At 52.2% G+C, this 21,177-nt stretch overlaps 1 protein-coding gene across 4 annotated transcripts in view; it reads left to right on the top strand.

Annotated features, from left to right (window-relative positions):
- Positions 1–19,335, top strand: part of LOC306812800 (acid-sensing ion channel 2) — a 379,828-nt gene extending 360,493 nt beyond the window's left edge. For 2 of the 4 annotated variants that reach the window (XR_013776902.1, XR_013776903.1), the window contains exons 3-11: positions 726–853; positions 7,647–7,797; positions 10,333–10,389; positions 10,906–11,059; positions 11,855–11,946; positions 13,570–13,649; positions 15,739–15,807; positions 18,227–18,395; positions 18,971–19,335. Coding sequence is in view for 2 of the 4 variants with exons in the window: in XM_079327663.1 (XP_079183789.1) it covers positions 726–853; positions 7,647–7,797; positions 10,333–10,389; positions 10,906–11,059; positions 11,855–11,946; positions 13,570–13,649; positions 15,739–15,807; positions 18,227–18,328 (833 nt within the window). In the remaining 2 variants the exon portion in view is untranslated. Of the gene's footprint in view, positions 1–725; positions 854–7,646; positions 7,798–10,332; positions 10,390–10,905; positions 11,060–11,854; positions 11,947–13,569; positions 13,650–15,738; positions 15,808–18,226; positions 18,640–18,970 lie in introns of those variants that run through there. The other 2 variants (XM_079327663.1, XM_079327664.1) reach the window with 1 other exon arrangement.
- The last annotated feature ends 1,842 nt before the right edge of the window (positions 19,336–21,177 follow it).

The raw sequence follows: 21,177 nt of genomic DNA, 5'->3' as shown, positions 1-21,177 counted from the left end.
CAAAAGCAGCTCTGAGCATCCCCTCCCCCTCTGGAGCTGCAGAGCCAGAGGCAGCAGCTGCCCCTGCCCTCCTTGTACCTGGGCCCAGCCAGACCCTTGTTTTCTCAAGTGCCCATAAGTACTGGCAGTCAGCATTTCCCAGCAACTCGTGGGGAAAATTCTGTAGCTAAGAAGGGACAAAAGAAAAGAAACCCAACCCCCAACATGTGTCCTAGCCCAAAAGGCTTTTCCAGCCTGGAGCAGCTGCCAGACTCAAAATTCCTTGAAATTGAGGACATTTTTAATGTCATTTCATATCCAGCATTCCCAAGTGGCCTCGGGCTGTGTCAGGGATGGGACAGCACAGGGACATCCATGAGTCCCTGAACCCTCAGCCCTGGAGCCCTCCTGGAGAATGGGAAGGGCTGGGCTTGGGGAAGGGGGAGTTGGTTTGGTTGATGATGTGGGAATGTCACCAAAGTGTCCTGGAACCAAATTGCAGCTGGAAAGGGAAGGTCCCCTCCTGGTTTCTCTTCCTTGGAAGTTGAGAGCTGGAGCTGCTGTTCAGGGAGGGGGATCAGGGATCAGGGATGCTCCTGGTGTCAATGAGATGGACTGGGGATGAGGCTGGGCTGCTCCCAGCAAATCCTGCTGCTGCCTTTCCCTCCTCACTTACCAGGCATCCCATCATCCAGGGGAACATTCCAGCTCTTCTTGAGCTCCTTAACCTGCCACTTCTCTTGCAGAGGAGACGACGTTCGAGGCTGGAGTCAAAGTGCAGATCCACAGCCAGTCGGAGCCTCCCTTCGTCCAGGAGCTGGGATTTGGGGTGGCCCCTGGATTCCAGACATTTGTGGCCACCCAGGAGCAAAGGGTGAGTGCCAGAGCCTGATCCAGCATCCACAGGATGATGGATGGATGGATGGATGATGGATGGATGGATGGATTGAGGATGGATGGATGGATGGATGGATGGATGGATGGATGGATGGATGGATGGATGGATGGATGGATGGATGATGGATGGATGGATGGATGATGGATGGATGGATGGATGGATGGATGATAGATGGATGATGGATGGATGATGGATGGATGATGGATGATGGATGATAGATGGATGATGGATGGGTGATGGATGGATGGATGGATGGATGATGGATGATTGATGGATGATGGATGGATGGATGGATGGATGGATGGATGGATGGATGGATGGATGGATGGATGGATGGATGGATGGATGGATAATGGATGGATGGATGATGGATGATGGATGGATGGATGGATGATGGATGATCGATGGATGGATGGATGATGGATGGATGATGGATGATGGATGGACAGGGATGGGAAGGGCTGGACAGGGCATCATGGGGTGCTTGATGCTCGAAGATTTTGGGAACACTAGTCACTCTGGACCCACCTGGTAGCTGCAGCAGAGATTGAAAAGACTTTTCTTCCTTAAAAATCCCATTCTGGACAAGATTTGGGATCAGGGCTGGGAGCTGGAACCTGCTGAGAGGATCTCAAGGACTTTGGGTTAAATTGGTGCCAATTCCAGGGCTTATCTGCAGCTGCTGGAATCCATCCCCACCCCATTGCCAGCACTGCCTGATCCAATATTTCCATTGCAAATTGGGAATTCCAACCAGGAGAACATGATCCAGATGAGAGAGAGGGGAAAATGCCCCTCCCCAAATCCCCCCTTCCACATGGGAGGTGTTAGAACAGATTCAGGCACTCTCAGCTCCAGTCCCTTTTTTCAGAGGTTTTTGCCAGAGTTTTGCTACTGGGAGAGGGAAGGGCTCATTCCTGGGATTTTCTGACTGGTTTAAAATCATCCAAAGCTGCAAATCCTTTTCCCAGGAGAGCTGGAGGGATCTGCAGCATTCAACTCCCACCCCAATCCCTCCTCCCTGAAAGTAATTTTTAACCTAATTACAACCATTAATAACTTCCTCTAATTAATTATCCCTCAGGGACCTTCTGGGCTTCCCCCACCTTCCCAATGTGCAGCTTTTATCCTAATCCCTGATTTAGTCTGGGTCTTTCCATCTAAATCTCTCTGACTGTGCTGCTCCTTTAATAAATCAAAGCCAAAGGTGGAACTGTTCCAGGAAAATCCCCCAGGGACTGAGCCCACACAGTTATTGGGGTCTTGAACCCAGAGTTTTACACTCTGGGCCATAAAAGAAATGATCCTGCAGCTGGAAAACAACAGGAATGAAGACACAGTGAAGCTGGTTTCCCATCTCCCAGCTCCGAGCAGCCTCAGGGAGTTAAGAGCTCTTTTTCCAGGGATAAAAAGTGTGGAGTGAGGGAGATTTGGGATGGTGGGAGCTGTGGAGCTCTGTGGGACAGAATTTGGGGTGTAGGGGTTCATTCTGCCTCTGGGATCATTCCCTGTGGCCCTGCTCAAATCCCTCCCTCCTCTCCCCATCCCACTCTGGCAATCAGAGCATTCTCTGGGCTCTGCTCCCTGATTTTCTGCCTTCCCAGGGCTGCAGCTGCTCAGCACCAGTGAGGATTCACATCTTGGGACCAGGGGATTCATTCTGGCTTTCCACCCAGAGCTTCCCAAAATTCCCCTGTCTAGAGCCAGCTCTGGCTGCATGGCTGGGGTCTCATTAAATCTCCCTTCACAATGAGCTCTCAGGCTGGAAAAATGGGAATTAAATCAGCTTTGCTCCTCCTCCTGCAGTGGCTGAGCCCCATGGTTCCTGCAAGGAGACACTTTTGGGATGCATTTCCCACCTTGGGATTTAATGCAGGAGTGACCTGGGAGGGTCCTGGCAATACCAGGGTTGGAAATGCTGAGTCAGCAACAAAAATTCTGAGAAAGCAGTTCCAGCAGGAGGTTTGTCCATAAACTGTGGTGGATGGGTTAAAGAGGCCAAGCTGCCTCTGGATGTGTGGCTAAGAGACATTTCCTGGCTAAAAAAAGTGTCACCAGGGGTGACAAACTGTGACCTTCCAGGACCTGAAGGAAAAATGGAGAGGGAAAATTTCCAAGGGATGGAGGGACAGGACAGGACACAGGGAATGGCTCCCAGTGCCCAGGGCAGGGCTGGGTGGGATATTGGGCAGGAATTGTTCTCTGGGAGGGTGGGCAGGGCTGGGAGCAGCTGGGACAGTGGGAGGTGTCCCTGCCATGGCAGGGGGGGCACTGGGTGGGTTTAAGGTCTTTTCCAACCCAACCCTTTGCAGGATTCCACTGGAGCAATCCCTGAAGCTCAGGGATGCCCTTCCATTTTTGCCTGGTGTTGGAACCTCCCCCTCCAGACCTTGGGAAGCTGCACTATCCCTGCAATATTCCCCTTTTCCCTGACCATGGCACCAAGGCTTGCACAGAATCACCAAAATCCATATTTTTAAGGGCTGATCCCATCGAGAAAGATAAATTCCTCTTTCCTTCTCCTTTTCCAGCATCCCGGCATCACCCAAACCTTTTCTGTCAGGAATGGGATCAGACTTCCCAACAGTGCTGCACAGGACATTCAGGGAAGGTGGAAAGTACCTGGAAAAGGGCAATTCCTGCCAAGTTGGCCATAAAAATGTCAGAGGCTTCAGTGAAGTTCCAGGTTCTGAGCTGGAACGTGGTTTGATGGGGCTTTGGAGACTCATCCCCTCCAAAGATTTTATGGGATAGAGAACAGAACTGCAGATCAGAGTGGGATTAGAGACACAGCAAAACAGGATTCAGGGCTGGCAGTGATGGCTTGGAAACCCTTATTCCCAGTCAGAGGGAAGCACTGGGACTTGGGAAATAGGAGGAATTAAAGAATATTTCCCATATTTGAGGTGTCATTTTGCAAGGGGTGGGGTGCCAGGGCATAGGCAATGTGAGTCCAGGAAATGTGTATTCCTTCCCAATATCCCATCTATCCCTGTCCCTGCCCACTTTTCTAGTGGATTCCCTCCCATTTATCCTAAAATTCTGAATTAATTCAGCAAAGAGATCCCATAAAACCAATCCCATGGAGCATTCATGGCACAGGAGGAGTTGGAAGCGGGAGAAGGAAGAAAACTTGGAATTTGTAGGGCATGAGAGGGGTTTTGACTGGAAAAGAGGGTTGGGAGGGAATCGGGAATTGATGCAGAGGAAAATGGGTTTGGAGGGAAGGGATGGAGATGAGGCAGAGATTAGGAAGGGAGGTTGGGAAGAGCCATTGGATCCAAGGATGAGGGAATAGTTTGGGTTTCCTGCTCCCCCTGTACACTGTGGGAAAGAGGATTTTATAAAAAGGTAGAAAGTGAGGACAGGAAAACTTCAGAGTCCATTCCCCCAACCTCCCAAAGTGGGCACCTCTGCCAGAGTCTGGGAATGGAGTCCAGCAAATCCAACCAGAATTTTGTGTGAGAATGAGGAAGAATGGTCTGGTTTCCTCTGGGCAGTTCTTGGAGCAGGGCAGTGGGCAATCCCCACCCCTGAGGGATTTCATCATGTGCATGTGGCATTTGGGGACATGGGGCACTGGTGTCCTAGAGGGAACAGCTGGACTTGATCTCAGAGGGCTTTTCCAACCTTTACAATTCCACATTATTGGGAATTTTCAGTTGGTTTTGTACCTGAGCCACAGGCCCAGCTCATCCAGGGACAGCAGGAGTGGGAGCAAACCCAGGATGAGGCTCTGGAGGGGCTGCCCTGGACTTTTTATGGATCAGCAGGAGATTCCAGAGCTGCTGTTCCTGTTGAATTTGCAAAGAAGGATCCTGGAGATCCCAAATTCAGTTTTTCCCTGGGCACTCGTGGGCTCCATAACACCCCTGAGTTCTGCTCCAGGGGAGCCCCCAGGGGCTGGAAGGGTCAAATTCATCCCTTAAAACCAATTCCTCAGGAAGGGAGCAACTGGGAAGGAACAGTCAGGATGGGAAAGAGCTAGAGGTGCAAACAGACAATTCCAGCACCATTAACTGGGAGCAATTCCAGCACCATTAACTGGGAGCAATTCCAGTGCCATTAACTGGGAGCAATTCCAGTACCATTAACTGGGAGCTGGGATCAGCCAGCCATGGCTGCTCTGGGTTTTTCAGCATTTCACAAGGGTTGGAGCTGCCTGGGATGGAAATTCCATGAGGCTGCTGCTGTTGGAGGTCTCATTGAGGAATGGAAGGTTCTGGTTCTGGTTTTTTGGGGATGTTCAGGGAGGGGTTGGATCCTTCCTTGGGATTGCTGGAGTTTGCTGCCATCAGCCACAGGAGAGGAATCAGTGTTGGATCCAGTGAAAATGGGGCAGGGAAGGTTCTTCCCTCCCCCAGAGGGTTTGGGCACTGCCCAGGGAGGAGCTGCAGGACAGCACTGCCAGGGATGGGCAGGGTGGGATTGCTGGGAGCCTGGGCAGGATCCCTCCTGTCAGGAAAATGAATCCACAAACACCAGAGGTTTATGTCCAAAAAGGAGACTGAGGAGTCCTTTTTGCTTTATTCCAATAAAGGGAGAGACCATGGTACATTCCCCTGGGATCTCTCCGATTTTTGGAGGACACAGCCTCCTTTTATCCCAATTTCCCATCTGCATTTCCCTCTCTCTTTCTCCATGGGCTGAGGTACTTGAGAGGCACAGACTTCCCTTGCCTGATACCTGACATTCCCCTCTAATGTATAACTCTCTCTTTTAATTTTCAATTCTTACAGAATTCATAGTTTTTCCTCATTGCTTCTTCCACCTTCCAATATCCAATTTCATTTATCAGCAGACCTACAGTTTGTTTGTAAAGTCAAATATATTTTTCCATTCATCAATCAGTGGAATCCATCCCATTGTTTCTTTTATCTCTCAGCACTAACCTTATCTACCAGCAGACCCACAGCTTGTTTGTAAAGACAAATCCAACTCAGGATATTCCAGGATATCCCGACCTCTGCTGGGATAATCTCCACCACATTTCCCTGTTTGAGAAAGTGACCCAGGCAGGAAAACCAGGGATAGGATTTCTAGTTAATTGAAGGGATGAGCTTAGGCAGATGCTGGCAGCTCTGGGGAGGCTCTGTGCCAGCAGCAGTGTGGAAAGGCAGCAGTGTGGCCAGGGAAAGGCTGTGGCAGGAGCTGATCCTGCCCTGTCCCTGGGATCTCTTCCCTCCAGGTTTTCCAGACTCATCCCCTCTTTTCCTGGCATTTGGGACAAGCAGGATCCATCCAGCTTCCAAGGAAATCAATTTTTGCCTTCCCCTTTTAGCACCTGCCAGCTGGGAACTGACCCCAGTAATCCTGGAGAAAGCTGGGATCAGGAGGGTTGGAAAAGCATTTAATTCATTAATTCATTATTAATGACTGCAAAAGGGCCAGGCTGGGAGTTTGTCACCCTCAATTAGAGGCTGGGGCTGGATTTCTCCAGGCAGGAGCAGGAGGAGGAGCCCTTGGGAACTGCCAGGGAGCACAGTTTCTGCAGGATGAGGGCAGGAATGTTCTGCTGCCTTGTCCCTGCTTTTCCTGCTGCTTGCTGTGGTTTGTTCCCATTTTGGAGCAGCAGGGAGGGGGGAGGGAGCAGCTCCACAATGCTGGGGCTGGTCCAGCTCTGCATCCCTCCCACCAACCCCCAGTCGGGATGATCTGGAAGAAAACAAAGGGATTCCCTCAGGAGGAGGAGGATCTGGAGGGGGTGCAGGGAGAGGGATCAAACCCAATTTCTGCTCCTGGCTCCTTGGGGTGCCTTTCTCAGCATTCCAGTGCCACAGAGAGCAGGAGTCCAGCTCTGAAATGAGCTCAGCAGTTCCATGGCATCAAGGCTTTGGGTGGAAAGGATTTTCCTAAGGTTTCAGCCCTGATTTGGCCAGGGAGGGATTCATAGGATGAATCCCCCTGGATTTAACCCGGGGTTCCCGTGCCAGGCTGGGAGGAAACTCCTCAAGCTTCAGGGAATGTGCACATTGTCCTGCTTGGGGAAAGTTTGGTGGAGCTTTTCCAGTTTGTGAAGTGGAGCCTGCCAGGCAAAATTCCAGCTGATCCTTCCACAGCTGCTCCCACTCCCAAGACATTCATTGTCACCTGGGAGTGTCATCTCCAGGACATTCATTGTCACCTGGGAGTGGCTCCCCTGGCACCGGGAGAGCTCCTTGGGGACAGTTTGTCCCAAGTGAGTTATCCCAGGAATCAAGGGAGGGACGGCAGTGGCAGCTCCGCAGCAGAGGAGCTCCTGTGGCAGGGGAAATGTCCTGCCCTGTCCCCGTCCCATCCCTGTCCCCAGCTGAGCCCTGTCTGTCCCCAGCTGATGTCCCTGTCCCCAGCTGATGTCCCTGTCCCCCGGCTGATGTCCCTGTCCCCGGCTGACGCCCTGTGTGTCCCCAGCTGAGCCCTGTCTGTCCCCAGCTGATGTCCCTGTCCCCGGCTGGTGTCCCTGTCCCCAGCTGAGCCCTGTCTGTCCCCAGCTGATGTCCCTGTCCCCAGCTGATGTCCCTGTCCCCAAATGAGCCCTGTCTGTCCCCAGCTGATGTCGCTGTCCCCAGCTGATGTCCCTGTTCCCAGCTGAGCCCTGTCTGTCCCCAGCTGATGTCCCTGTCCCCAGCTGATGTCGCTGTCCCAAGCTGATGTCCTTGTCCTGTCCCCAGCTGATGTCCCTGTCCCCGGCTGATGTCGCTGTACCCAGCTGAGCCCTGTCTGTCCCCAGCTGATGTCCCTGTCCCCAGCTGACACCCCTGTCCCCTGCTGACGCCCTGTCTGTCCCCAGCTGACGTACCTGCCCCCGCCCTGGGGCGAGTGCCGCTCCCCGGAGCTGGGGCTGGCCTTTTTCCCGGTGTACAGCGTCACCGCCTGCAGGATCGACTGCGAGACACGGTACATCGTGGAGAACTGCAACTGCAGGATGGTGCACATGCCGGGTGAGCCGGGGACACGGACACGGGACACTGGGACAGGGGGCATGGGGACACGGGATACTGGGACAGGGGGCATGAGGACACGGGATACTGGGATACGGGACACTGGGACATGGGGCATGGGGACACGGGATACTGGGACACGGGACAAGGGGACAGGGGACACGGGACACAGGACATGGGGACACGGGGACACGGGACACTGGGGACAGGGGACACGGGACATTGGGGACACTGGGGACACGGGACACAGGACACTGGGGACACAGGACACTGGGGACATGGGACACTGGGGACACTGGGACACGGGACACTGGGACATGGGACATGGGGACATGGAACACTGGGACATGGGACAAGGGGACACAGGACACTGGGGACATGGGATACTGGGGACAGAGGACACTGGGGACATGGGACACTGGGGACACTGGGACACGGGACACTGGGACATGGGACATGGGGACATGGGACACTGGGACATGGGACACTGGGGACACGGGACATGGGGACACGGGACATTGGGGACACGGGACACAGGACACTGGGGACACAGGACACTGGGGACATGGGACACTGGGGACAGAGGACACTGGGGACATGGGACCTGGGACACTGGGGACACTGGGACATGGGGCATAGGGACACGAGATACTGGGACACGGGACACTGGGGACACGGGACATGGGGACACGGGACATTGGGGACACGGGACACAGGACACTGGGGACACAGGACACTGGGGACATGGGACACTGGGGACAGAGGACACTGGGGACATGGGACCTGGGACACTGGGGACACTGGGACATGGGGCATAGGGACACGAGATACTGGGACACGGGACACTGGGGACACGGGACATGGGGACACGGGACATTGGGGACATGGGACACAGGACACTGGGGACACGGTACATGGGGACATGGGACACTGGGACATGGGACACTGGGGACACGGGAGATGGGGACATGGGACACTGGGACATGGGACACTGGGGACACGGGAGATGGGGACACAGGACACTGGGGACATGGGACATTGGGGACAGAGGACACTGGGGACAGAGGACACTGGGGACACGGGACACTATGGACACCTGGGGGACACCAGGGCCGGGCTGGAGACAGGCCGCCTGCCAGGTCAGGGGTCTGGGGACACCTGGGGGACAATGGGGACACTGGGGCTGGGCTGTGGGACAGGCACATGCCAGGTCAGTGGCAGGGACACAGGGGCCGTGTGGCTGCAGGGGCTGGGCTGTGGGGGAAGGAGGTGGCCATGGCCTTGGGGACAGGCTGGAGCAGCAGGGCCGTCCCTGTGCTGGGGAACCAGGGCCAGCAGAGGGGAGGGAGGGATTGCCCAGCCCTGCCCTGGGCTGGGGCAGCCTCAGCCAGAGCTCTGGGGCAGCACAAAATACAAAAACATCAAAGAATGGGGAAGGTCCCAAGGAGGGACACGGGGATGGGGAGGGCAGGGGGGATGTGGGGCTGGGGCAGAGCTCAGTGGGCTCAGTGCCCCAGGAGGGGCCAGCTCTGATCTCTGCCCCTGGGGGACACAGGAACCAGGGAATGGCTTGAGCTGGTGTCACAGGGGGATTTGGGGTGGGATCAGGGAAGGTTCTTCCCCCAGAGCACTGGCACTGCCCAAGCTGCCCAGGAGTGTTTGGACACACTGCAGGGATGCACAGGGTGGGATGGGTGGGGTGCAGGGCCAGGGGTGGGACTGAGCAATCCTGTGGGCTCAGGATATTCCCTGATTCCCTGTGAAACAGGGGCAAGCCAGGGAACAGAGACCTGGGTCTGGGTAAGGCTGGAAAAGGCCTCTGGGATCATCAATCCCACCCTTGTTAGCTGCAGTGCCACCTCGAGTGCTGCTCCTGCAGGAGGAGGCTCCTGTGGCAGGAGAGGTGGGGACACCTGGCTGGGGGATGTCCCTGGGTCCCCCTGTGATGGCTGTGATAATTGATAAAAGATTCCTGTTAATCATAAAAGGATTGGGGTTTGTGTAAACCAGAATACTTGGGTCTGAAATGAAGCATGACACTAAAGAAGTAAACTATATGATTAAATAATTTTGTTTTAAATCCCCCTGTTAGGAATATTATATTTCTAAGTAAGTTAGCTTGCAAAACAGCCCAACAGCCCAACAGATTCTGCAAAATCAGATTTCCTGCCTTTGTGTGATCAATTGTAACCTATCCCTAAGACCAGTGACTTCTGCCATTCCTTATCTACCAAGAGCAGATGGTTATCTGTGGGATTGACAAATTGTCCAGAGACTCCAGCAATCCCCCAGACCACCACTGCTTACCTGGCAGAATTCTGGCAACAAAAAAATAACAATTATTGATTATTACAAGCAAACCATGCTATAAAAGGGAGCTGCAAACCAAAGTTTGGTGGAGCATGGAGTGGGCAGTGACCCCCATGAATCCCAGCACTGCTTGCTCTGTCTGTATAAACTAAAACAATCCAAATGCTGCTGAATATCCAGAGTTTTGTTTCTCATTTCTAACATGGCTGTGTCCTGTCCCTGCAGGGGATGCTCCCTTCTGCACCCCAGAGCAGTACAAGGAATGTGCAGAGCCAGCACTCAGTGAGTACATTGCAGGGGATTCCAGAAATCCTGGGGAATTCCAAAAATCCCAGGGAATTCCAGCCAATCCCAGGGAACTCCAGCAATCCCAGGGAACTCCAGCATCCTGGATCCTACTGGCTGGGTCTGGCCCCTCCTGGCTGGCAGGCACAGGGAATGTGGAGCCTGGGAGGGGTTGGGATGAGCCCCAGGGTGCTGGGGAGTGCTGGGTGCATTTTGGGATGATATTCCTGTGTCCATGAGCACAGAAACCCTGGGGATCAGGGGAGCTGATCTGGGGCTGGGGTAGGGATAGAGGGACCCATTCCAAGTTTGGATTTAGGAGACTCAACCATGAGTTCTCCCAGGTGTTGCTGATGGCAGAGTGTGGCCTCCAGCAAGGAGGGTGGTGAGCCCTGGATGAGCTGGGAGAACGTGTCCAGGACATTGGACATTTTGTGTCCCTTGGCCCCTTTCTGGGAGGGACAGTCCCTGCTCCCACCCTGCTCCATGGGCTCCATGGCTGCCCCCCTGCAGGTCTCCTGGCAGAGAAGGACAGCAATTACTGCATCTGCAGGACCCCCTGTAACCTCACCAGGTACAACAAGGAGCTCTCCATGGTCAAGATCCCCAGCAAGACCTCGGCCAAGTACCTGGAGAAGAAGTTCAACAAGTCAGAAAAATACATCTCGTGAGTGGGGGAGCAGCTGGAGCCCTCTGGGTTTTGGGAGGGAAACATCTGGAAAATGCCCAGTCCTGGCCAATCCACCCCCAGCACCGGGAAGAGCAGAGTGACAACCTGCAAGAGATGAGGTTGATTTTTTTTCTCAGCAGAACAACCTGAGTTCCTTCCCAAGGATTGTCCTCATGGGAATCTTCCAGTCCCACCAAAAAAGTGCAAAATTTCCCCGTTTTGCTCATCCCTTTGGAGATTTGAATCTCTTCACTGAGGTTCTCAGGCCTGGAGCTCTCCCAGCCCTGGGTGTGGGAGTGAGAGTTGTTCCAGGTCCTGTGGATTCTGCCTAACAGAATCACAGAATCATGGAATGGATTGGAAGGGACCTTCAATTCCAGTGCCACCCTGCCATGGCAGGGACACCTCCCACTGTCCCAGCTGCTCCCAGCCCTGTCCAGCCTGGCCTGGGACACTGCCAGGGATCCAGGGACTGCTCTGGGCACCCTGTGCCAGCCCTGCCCACCCTCACAATCAGGAATCAGCATCCATTAGAAGAATTCCCAGCAAAGTGAGATCCAAGATCTTGAGGAATTCTGGGGAAACCTTTCCCACCTGCTCCAAAGGCCCCAGAGCCCTGAGGGTGTCCTGAGCTCCTGCTCTGCTCCAGATCCAGGTGCTGTGGGTTGAGGACTCCAGAGAGAGGAACAATCCAGACAAAGGGGAATAAAGCCCCAAAATCCATTTTTTCCTTTATCCCAAAGCATTGAGCCACCACTGGCTCCTGGCCTGAAGTTTCTCCCCTTTCAACAGAGAGAATATTCTCGTGCTGGACATTTTTTTTGAAGCACTCAACTATGAGACCATAGAGCAGAAGAAAGCCTATGAAGTTGCAGCCTTACTTGGTAAGGGGGGACTGGGACCAGTTTGGGGCCTCTACTGGTCTGGGAGGGGCAGAGGGAGGCTGGGGGGGTACACAGCCTTGAAACCCCCAGCAAGGCCCCATCAGCACTGTCCTCACCCCAGCAGGGCATCCCACAATGTCCCCATGTCCCTCTGTGTGTTCATGGAAGGTTCTGGAGCTCCTCCATCCCTGCCTGCTCCCTTTTTTTTGGAGATTTTGGGGCTGGGTGGGTGCTGGGTGCCCTCTGTAGTGCAGGGTGTGGAGGGCATCCCAAAACCATCTCCCATCACCTCTTCCCTGTTCCAAATCCATCCTTTCCAGCTGAGCTCTTGGCCTTTGGATGCCTCATGGAGGAGCTGGAGGAGACACATGGAAGGTTCTGCTCCATCCCTGCCTGCTCCCATTTTTGGGAGGTTTTGGGGCTGAATGGGTGCTGGGTGCTCTCTGTGGTGTCCCCTGGGCAGTGTGTGGAGGACATCCCAAAATCATCTCCCCATCACCTCTTCCCTGCTCCAAATCCGTCCCTGCCAGCTTCCAGCCCCCCATTTCCGGAGATTTGGGGTTGGGTGGGTGCTGGGTGCTCTCTGTGGTGCAGGGTGTGAGGGACATCCCAAAATCATCTCCCCATAACCTCTTTCCTGCTCCAAATTCACATTTCCAGCCAGGTCTGGGCCCTTTGGATGCCTCAGGAGCCCCTGAGCTGCTCAGCCCCAAATCAACCCCAGCTTTAGGGTCCCAGCTGTAGATTTGGGGTTGGCCCCGTTGGGTTTGGGGTGGGGGTGAGCTCTCCGCCAGCCCTGCAGCCTCCCTGAGCCACCCCAAATCCCTGGATCCCTCTGGCAGTGCTCAGCACCTTGGGCAGCTGGAGCTGGGTCACCCCTGGCACATGGAGGTGTCCCCATGTCACCCCCCATGAGTGGCCCTGCCAAATGCCCCCTCAGGAGCCCTTCTGCACCTCCTGGGGCTTTTCCAGGAATTCCAGGGGAATTGCTGGGACCTCTCTCACCCCATGTGCACCTCATTCCCAAGGCTCTGGAGCTTCATCCCAGAGTCTTTCCCAGGCTCAGAGCCTGGTGTAAATCCAGAGCACCCCTGGGATCATTCCAGTTCTCACTTTGCTCCAAACCTTTCCCCTTCCCTCTCTCTGTCCCATGGACACCCCGCTGTCCATGGGTGCCTTTGCTCTGGGGTCAGCCCAGGGCTGTTCTCCAGCACAGGCCATGGGATTTGCCTTCCTGAGCACCACATCCAGTCACTTCCCAGCACATTCCTGGGATTCTCCTCTCCTCAGGTTCCTCCTCCACCCAGGACACTCAAGCAGAAGCCAGGAGATGAATCCAAAAAACCCAGGGCACCTCTCTTCCCACTTTTGGGGTTTTTCCTTGGCTCTAGGGACATCCATTCTTCCCAGCAGTGGGAATTGGGATTCCTGGGGTACAGCCTGGAGCACTCCAGGCTCCAGTAGCAGGAAGAGTCTTTGGGGACCCAGTCCCCCCAAAATTCCTTGGGTGCTTCAGAGGCCATTGGAGACACTGCTGCTCTCCAATTCTCCCAATTTCTGAGGAATTTCTGCCGTTTCTGAGGGCCCAGCAGTGCTGGGAGCCCTCACATGCTGTCCCTGCAGGTGACATTGGTGGCCAGATGGGGCTGTTCATCGGGGCCAGCATCCTCACCATCCTCGAGCTCTTCGATTACCTGTACGAGGTGAGGCTGGGCCTGCCCCTCCTGGAGCCCTGACCCCAAATTCCCCATCCCAAATCCCCATCCTGGAGCCCTGATCCACATTCCCCATCCTGGAGCCCTGATCCACATTCCCCATTCCAAATTCCCCATCCTGGAGCCCTGATCCACATTCCCCATTCCAAATTCCCATCCTGGAGCCCTGATCCACATTCCCCATCCCAAATTCCCATCCTGGAGCCCTGATCCAAATTCCCCATCCCAAACTCCCATCCTGGAGCCCTGATCCACATTCCCCATCCCATATTTCCATCCTGGAGCCCTGATCCCGAATTCCCCATCCAAAATTCCCCATCCCAAATTCCCCATCCTGGAGCCCTGATCCCAAATTCCCCATCCCAAATTCCCCATCCCAAATTCCCCATCCTGGAGCCCTCACCCCAAATTCCCCATCCTAAATTTCCCATCCTGGAACCCTCATCCCAAGTTTCTCATCCCAAATTCATCATCCCAAATTCCCCATCCTGGATTTTCCCCCTCATCCCAAATTCCCCATCTTGGATTTCCCCCTCACCCCAAATTCATCATCCCAAATTCCCCATCCTGGATTTGCCCCTCATCCCAAGATTTTCTGTTCCCTGGGGATCCCAGAGCCCCCCAACATCCTGGGTTTCCAGCCTGCCCCATCCAGCTTTCCCACACAGGGAGTTTATTCCCAGAGTTTTTGTCCATGGCTGTTGATTTGAGGCGTCCCAGTCCAGGCTGGGGACATCTCCCACCCCAGGGAAGGGAATCCCACACTCTGAACTCACCTCAAATCCCCTCATTTTCTTTCTTTTTTTTTGGGGGGGGGATGCTGACTTCATATTTTATATTTTCAGAGAGTTCCTCCCCACCCCCAATCCCTCCTGGCCAGCTCCAGCACTGGTGTCACTAACCAGAAATAAAAAATATGGAAAAATTCCAGGCCTAAAGCTCAGAGAGCAACAAAAGCTCAGCCTGAATTTAGATCTTGGCCTGGATACCCAAATATTTCATTAAATTTGCCTTTCCCTGGATTTCTTGGGGATTTTTCCTAAGTTGGCCCTAAGAAAACACTAATTTGGGATTTTCCTCTCTGTTTTCCTCCTTTCTTTGACATCTGCTGATAAAATTTGTCAAATGGGGTTTTTTTTTTTTTTGCTGTTCCTTTTATTTTTTTCTTCTTATTTGGGCTTAAAATTAATTTTTTCCCCTTAGAGAAGCTCCCTGGGGATGCCCCAGCAGGGGAATCTTCACATTTCCAGATATTTAACCCCACCACTAGGAAAAAAAAAGAATAAAATACCTTAAAATTTCCCTAAAATCCACACAGCTTTTCCCCTTTGCTGAGAGTTTCACAAAGAGGGGATCAGCACCTTAAAAATTTGAGTTTTCAGCCAGAATATGTAGAGATTCTGGGAATGACAGTGACCAGATACCTTTTTTTTTTCTTCTTTTTTTTTCTTTTCTTTTTATGGAATGGCCAAATTTGAGGGAAATTGTGACCATAGAGAGGATTTTTTGTGATCTTCTGCTGAGCTCTGTCCTTGTGGTCACTTCTTTGCACAAGCCAGGATCCACATTCTTTAGGAACTGACCCAATTTTCTGGGATTTCAGCTTTCTTCTTGTTGGTTTTATTTCTCTTTTCTCGCAGTGGAAGCTTTCCAGTAAAACACTTCCCAAGTTTTATGGGATTTCCCTGTAAAACACTTCCCAAGTTTTATTGGATTTCCTTCTAAAACACTTCCCAAGTTTTATGGGATTTCTTTGTAAAACACTTCCCAAGTTTTATGGAATTTCCCTGTAAAGTTTCCCAAGTTTTATGGAATTTCCCTGTAAAGCTTCCCAAGTTTTATGGAATTTTCCTGGAAGGCAAATCCTGCAGCAGGAGGAAAATGAGGGAGGCTGGGAAGAGAAATGGAGCTCACAGAGCTGGGAGCTTTCCCTGAACCCCAGAAGTGTGCCAAAAATGGAATTTTTGTGGGTTTTATTCCTCATAAGAGAATCCTGGAATGGTTTGGATGGAAGGGACCTTAAGGATCATCCCAGTGCCACCACTCCCACCTTAACCCCAGCTCCCTCTTCTTGCAGCTGATCAAGGAAAAATTATTGGACCTTCTTGGAAAAGAGGAAGAGGACGGGAGCCATGATGAGAACGTGGTAAGGAGAGAAGAGAAAATCCCCTGGGGAAAATTCCCACACGTGTCAGGATCCTGTTATTAAAATTACAGTCAGGGGTGCCTCTGCCCCAGTTAAGGTGCAAACAGGACCAGATGCCAGTGACAATAGTCTGGGGTTTGCTGGATAGTAAATTTGAGAGAGAAAAGAGAGAAATGCAAGGGAAAGAAATGGAAAATAGGTGAGGGGAGCAGAAAGAGAGTGACAGAGGCAGAATGAGGAAAAAGGATGGGTTGTGTGTGCTCCACTGATGCTGTGCAGCTGCCCTGATGCTGAAGGTCCCTCCAGGAGCCCAGGATGCAATGGCTGATGGAGCTCAGGCTGGGCAGGGGCTCCCAGGTGCCAGGGGGGGCAGTTTGTGGGAGGGAGGATGGGAGTTCAGTGCCTCTGAGCAGAGGCTACACCCAAAACCTCCTCCTTGCTCATCCTGGCAGTGGAAACCTGGCTCTGGTGTCCCCCAGCCCAAACCCAGCCAGGCTGGAGTCCCTGCTGGCTTTGGCTGGCTGTGGCTGCATCCCTCTCCCTCAGCCTTGTTTGTTTTTTCCTAGGCCTGAGGTGATTAAAGGATGGGTTTTCCCTTTTGCTAATTCAGTGCTTTAACTCAGGTACCTTCAGGGAGCCTTTTTTGGCTGTAGCTTCTTTACCCAGTTTTTGTTATAATAAACAAAACTTTATATCATTTATATAAAGGGGGGTTTTATATGATGTAAAACTTTATATCAACGTTTGAGGCATGAACTATTTCAGTCTCTGTCATCCCCAAACCCAGCCAGGGAAGAGCTTCTGCTGCATTTCTTGTGGATGAATTCCTCTCCCTCAGCCTTGTGTGTTTGAGGTGATTGAAGAATGGTGTGGAAAACTGGTAAATGTTAAAAGGTTTAGTAAAAGACAACAAGAGACAAACAATAAAGTAAAAGGTTATAAGGGCTGGGTGCTTGGCATTCAGCCCTGCTGCTTTGGAGACACCCCTTAAATTCATCACTCCATTGCATATTCATAGACCCATCATACACTTTTAAACTTTTTTTATGAACTTTTTTCCATTTCCTAGGAACTGTTTTACATGGCCACTCCTTGAGTTTGCCATTTTAGACCATGTGTGTTTCTTGGCTGTGGTTTTAATTTGTTTTTGTTATCAGTCTTAATTAGAGCTGTGGTTTTTAATTTTTGCAGATGGTAACTGGTGTTATCAGTAGCAGTGTCTTCACTGGGTGTTATCCAACCAAGGCAGTTCACTTACTACAAAGACACTTTACCAGCTTATATTACCCCTAAATAAAACTATTTCAACACCACCCATACACTATCCACCCCAATATTTGGAAAAAGCCAATACCAGAATATCTGTTTGTAACAATGGGTTTCCCTTTATGCAATCCCATCAGTTTGACTTCCAGCCCAAAGTTCTCCAAGGAGCTTCCTGTGGTTGTGGCTCCTTTATCCAGTTCTTGTTACAATGAGCAAAACTTCCTATCAGTGTTTGAGGCATTGTCCTGCTTTGAAGGACAGGTGTCTGCCAATAAAAGGCAGAAGCTTCTCTTTGAAATGGAGAATGTAAATCCCCTTCCTCCAAATTATTATTATAATTTTGAAATTAAGGGGCTCTCAGGCAAAGATAGGGGAATTAGGAATAACAGTTCTTTACTAGGAAAATTAAAATAGAAATGCAGTATTACAAAGAACAATCCCAACCCTGCCAGAGTCAGAATCCAAGCTGACACCCGTCAGTCAGTCAGGGTGGTGGCAGCAGTCCCATTCCATGGTGGCTGCATCCTCCTGCAGTGGCAGATGTGGTTCAGCTGGAGCAGTGCTCCTGGAGAAGGTGCAGTTTCCTCTGAAGCTCCAGGGATGATGTGGAAGGGTCTGGTTTTCATCTGGAATCCAGTGGAAAGAAGGTTCCTTGGTGTCCAAAATCTCAGTTTTTATCTGGGTGGGAAAGGCTTGGCTCCTGCCCTGGCTGGAGCACCTCCCAGTTGGATGATGGAATTTTATCAGCCATGCACTGGGACTCAGTGGCCATGAACAGGAGATATCTCCTGGAGGGAGGATGGGCTGTGGGAAGATAAAGATGATTGCCCAGCTGGTTTTTAACACTTGACCCATTAACAGGAGATAACTCACTGCCTCACCTGGTTTAGCACCTGGCCCATTAACAGGAGATATCTCCTGGAGGGAGGATGGGCTGTGGAAAGATAAAGATGATTGCCCAGCTGGTTTAAAGATGGCCCATGAGCAGGGAGTGTGTGCCAGGAGATCAGGGTTTAACAGATGGTGACAGAATCCACATTTCTGGTCACACCAACCCAACAGAGGCATGAACTCTTTCAGTCCCTAACCATGTGGGAGGGTGAGGAGCTGCAGCAGCTGTGGCATAAAGCATTGCCTGCTTTTCCCCTGGCAGAGCACCTGTGATCCAGTGCCAAACCACTCGGAGAGCCTGAGCCACACTGTGACCGTGCCCCTGCAGGCCCCGCTGGGGACACTGGAGGAAATCGCCTGCTGACCCCTCCCACCACAGTGCCCACCCCGAGAAAGGAAAACTGCACAGGGAAAACAGGGACCCAGCTCAGGTTTGCACTGGGGGGGAAAAAAAAGATGGAAGAAAAAAAAAAAAAAAAAACTGGGGAAAAAAGTACTGGGAAAAAATACTGGAAAAAAAAAACTGGAAAAAATACTGGAAAAAATTATTAAAAAAATATATTAAAAATAAAAAAAAAAAAAGAAGAAAAACTCGCTATGCATTAAAAGAATATAAAAATAATATAAAAATATAAATTCTAAATATACTCTGCCCAAAGTGAGAGGCGCCTTGGACCTGACTCCTGTTGTCCTTTCCTCCTGGGGGGGTTTGGCTCCAAGCTGGGAAGCAGCTCCAGGCTGGGAGAGCTGTGAATGTTCACCTGGAAAAGGGAAGCTCAGAGAAGAGAAACCTCAGAACCCCTTCCAGTGCCTAGAGGGGCTCCAGGAGAGGGACTTGGCACACAGCATGGAGGGACAGGACACTGTTTGGGATTGTCCAAGCCTGAGCAGCAGCAGCAGCAAATCCCAAAGGAAGCATCCCAAATATCCCCAGCACTGCATGCCAGGGCTTTTCCTGGCCCTGGGATTCCTCAGCTGCCTTTCTCAGCTCTGTTCCTCTTTGCAGTCCCTGGGTTTCAGTGCCAGAAGGAGCATCCCAGAATTCTCCATTTGCTGAGAGTTTTAGAGTAACAGAGACCCAAAAGGCGCCGCTGTCGGATTGCTGCGGGTGAGGCTGGGCTGAACCCCAGCTCAGCCCAAGGTGAGCATCCCTGGAGAGGAGCCCCAGGGCTCCCCATGCATCCTCCCAGAGCTGCTCCTTCCCTGCACAGCCTGGAGAGCCCAGCAGCAGCAGGTGGGCTTGGCTTCATTAATTTCTTTTTTCGTTTTTTGGGGGGGAATTTTTGGAATTTCCTTCTTCTCCCATTCATGGATTCTGTGCTTTCTCCTCATTCTCCTGACTGATATTAAAGCTGGTCTTGTGGAAATGGCCAGGCTGTGTCATTCCTGCCTTGCCTCATCCCCAGTGGGAGGACAGATGCCAGGAAAAGCCTTTCCAGGGCTCTTCCTCATCCCTTATCCCTCCTTTTCCCCTCCCACCATGTCCTCCCACAGCTCAGGATGGGGTGGGAGTGCTGCCATGGCCAGGCTCAGCTGCATCCATGTCTTCTCTGGGGTGGGGATCTGCAGGATGTGCTGGGATCTCTGGGATGCTGTGGAATCTCTTTGCTGACAGAGGTGTTGGAAAGCTCTCAGTGAGATTTTGGGGTTATTCAGCCTGGAGAGGAGAAGCTTTGGGGTGAGCTCATGGAGGCCTTCCAGTGCCTGAAGGGAGCCTGGAAAAAACATGGAGAGGGACCTGGGACAAGGGATGGAGGGACAGGACACAGAGAATGGCTCCCACTGCCAGAGGACAGGGATGGATGGGATATTGGGAAGGAATTCCTCCCTGGGAGGGTGGGGAGGGACTGGGATGGAATTCCCAGAAAAACTGTGGCTGCCCCTGGATCCCTGGCAATGCCCCAGGCCAGGCTGTAGCAACCTGGGACAGTGGGGGGTGTCCCTGCCATGGCAGGGCTGGGAATTCAATGATCTCTAGGCTGCTTCCAACCCAAACTGGTCCAGGATTCTGGGATTACAACTTTACTGATCCACTGGAACTGGCTTCAAAGCACAACAAGAAAATCCATTGCCATCCAAGGGCATCCCAGAATGTGTCAGCAGTGGCTCATCCCTAGATCCAGATGGGCTCTGCCACTTCTCCAGCACTGGCAGAGACATGGGAATTTTAAGAAACACCCCTAGGGAGAGATGAGGTTTTGAGGGGCCTGGAAAAAGGGAGAGGGATGGGAGGAGATTTAATTTACAATTCCAAACCTCCTCAGGATTAAGGGTTCCTTTCCCAGGGGTAAAAAATTAAAAAAGATTATAAAGATCAGGAAAAGCTGTGAGGATTATCTGGAGATTCAGGAGAAAAAACAACCAAAGTTCAAGCCCCCAGCACAGCCCCAGTTCTGCTGAGTGCCCAGGATTCTCCAGGGAAAGGGAAGCTCCATAATCTCCATTCTTTGCAGTAATTAACCCCATGCTGGCTTTGAGCACATTCCAAGGAAAAGAGAAAGGAGTGGAGAAGGCACTGGCAGGTCCATCCCAGCCCTGTTGGGTGTTGGATGCATCTGCCCAGGGATGGGTCAGGGACCAGGGATGAAAGCCAACCATCAGCTCCCAAAATCCTGATAAAAAATGAAAATAAAATCCATGTGGGAGATGAAAACCCTGTGGACAAGGTGGGGAAATTCAGAGTGGGATTGACCTGGCTGAGCTGGAGCTCAGGAAATTCAACATCAACCACAAATCCATCAAAGCAAGCTGGATTTGCCATCCCAGGGGCCAATCCCCCACATGGAGCACAGGATCATCCCTGCTGTGCAACAGGGCTGGGACAAGGAGGAAAATCCCATGAGAATGCTTCAGGAGAAACAGCAGCAGCAGAACCTGCTCTGAGCAGGAATTTCTGAAGTGCAGCTGCATTTTTGGGGAATGGGAGAGCTCAGCTTGGCATGAAGAGGGCTGGAGCACATTCCAGGATTTCTGGCCCAGCCAGCACATCTCTGACCAGCTCCCACAGCTGTGTTCCCACAAGGACCAGGAGAACACCCAGGAAATGCTCTTGGAGTCACCTGCACTTGCTCAAGGTCAGACAAGCACCTGTCCCTCCTTCACTCCCAGTGTTCTGGAAGCTCCTCCATTCCACAGGATGCTCCAAGGACCAGTACTTCATCATTCCCAGGAATCAGCAGCTGTGAAGGACATTCCATGGTCCATTGTCCCTGC

The sequence above is a fragment of the Erithacus rubecula genome, assembly GCF_903797595.1.
Source record: "Erithacus rubecula genome assembly, chromosome: 27".
Lineage (NCBI taxonomy): Eukaryota > Metazoa > Chordata > Aves > Passeriformes > Muscicapidae > Erithacus > Erithacus rubecula.
This window is presented reverse-complemented; position numbering and strand designations above follow the sequence as displayed.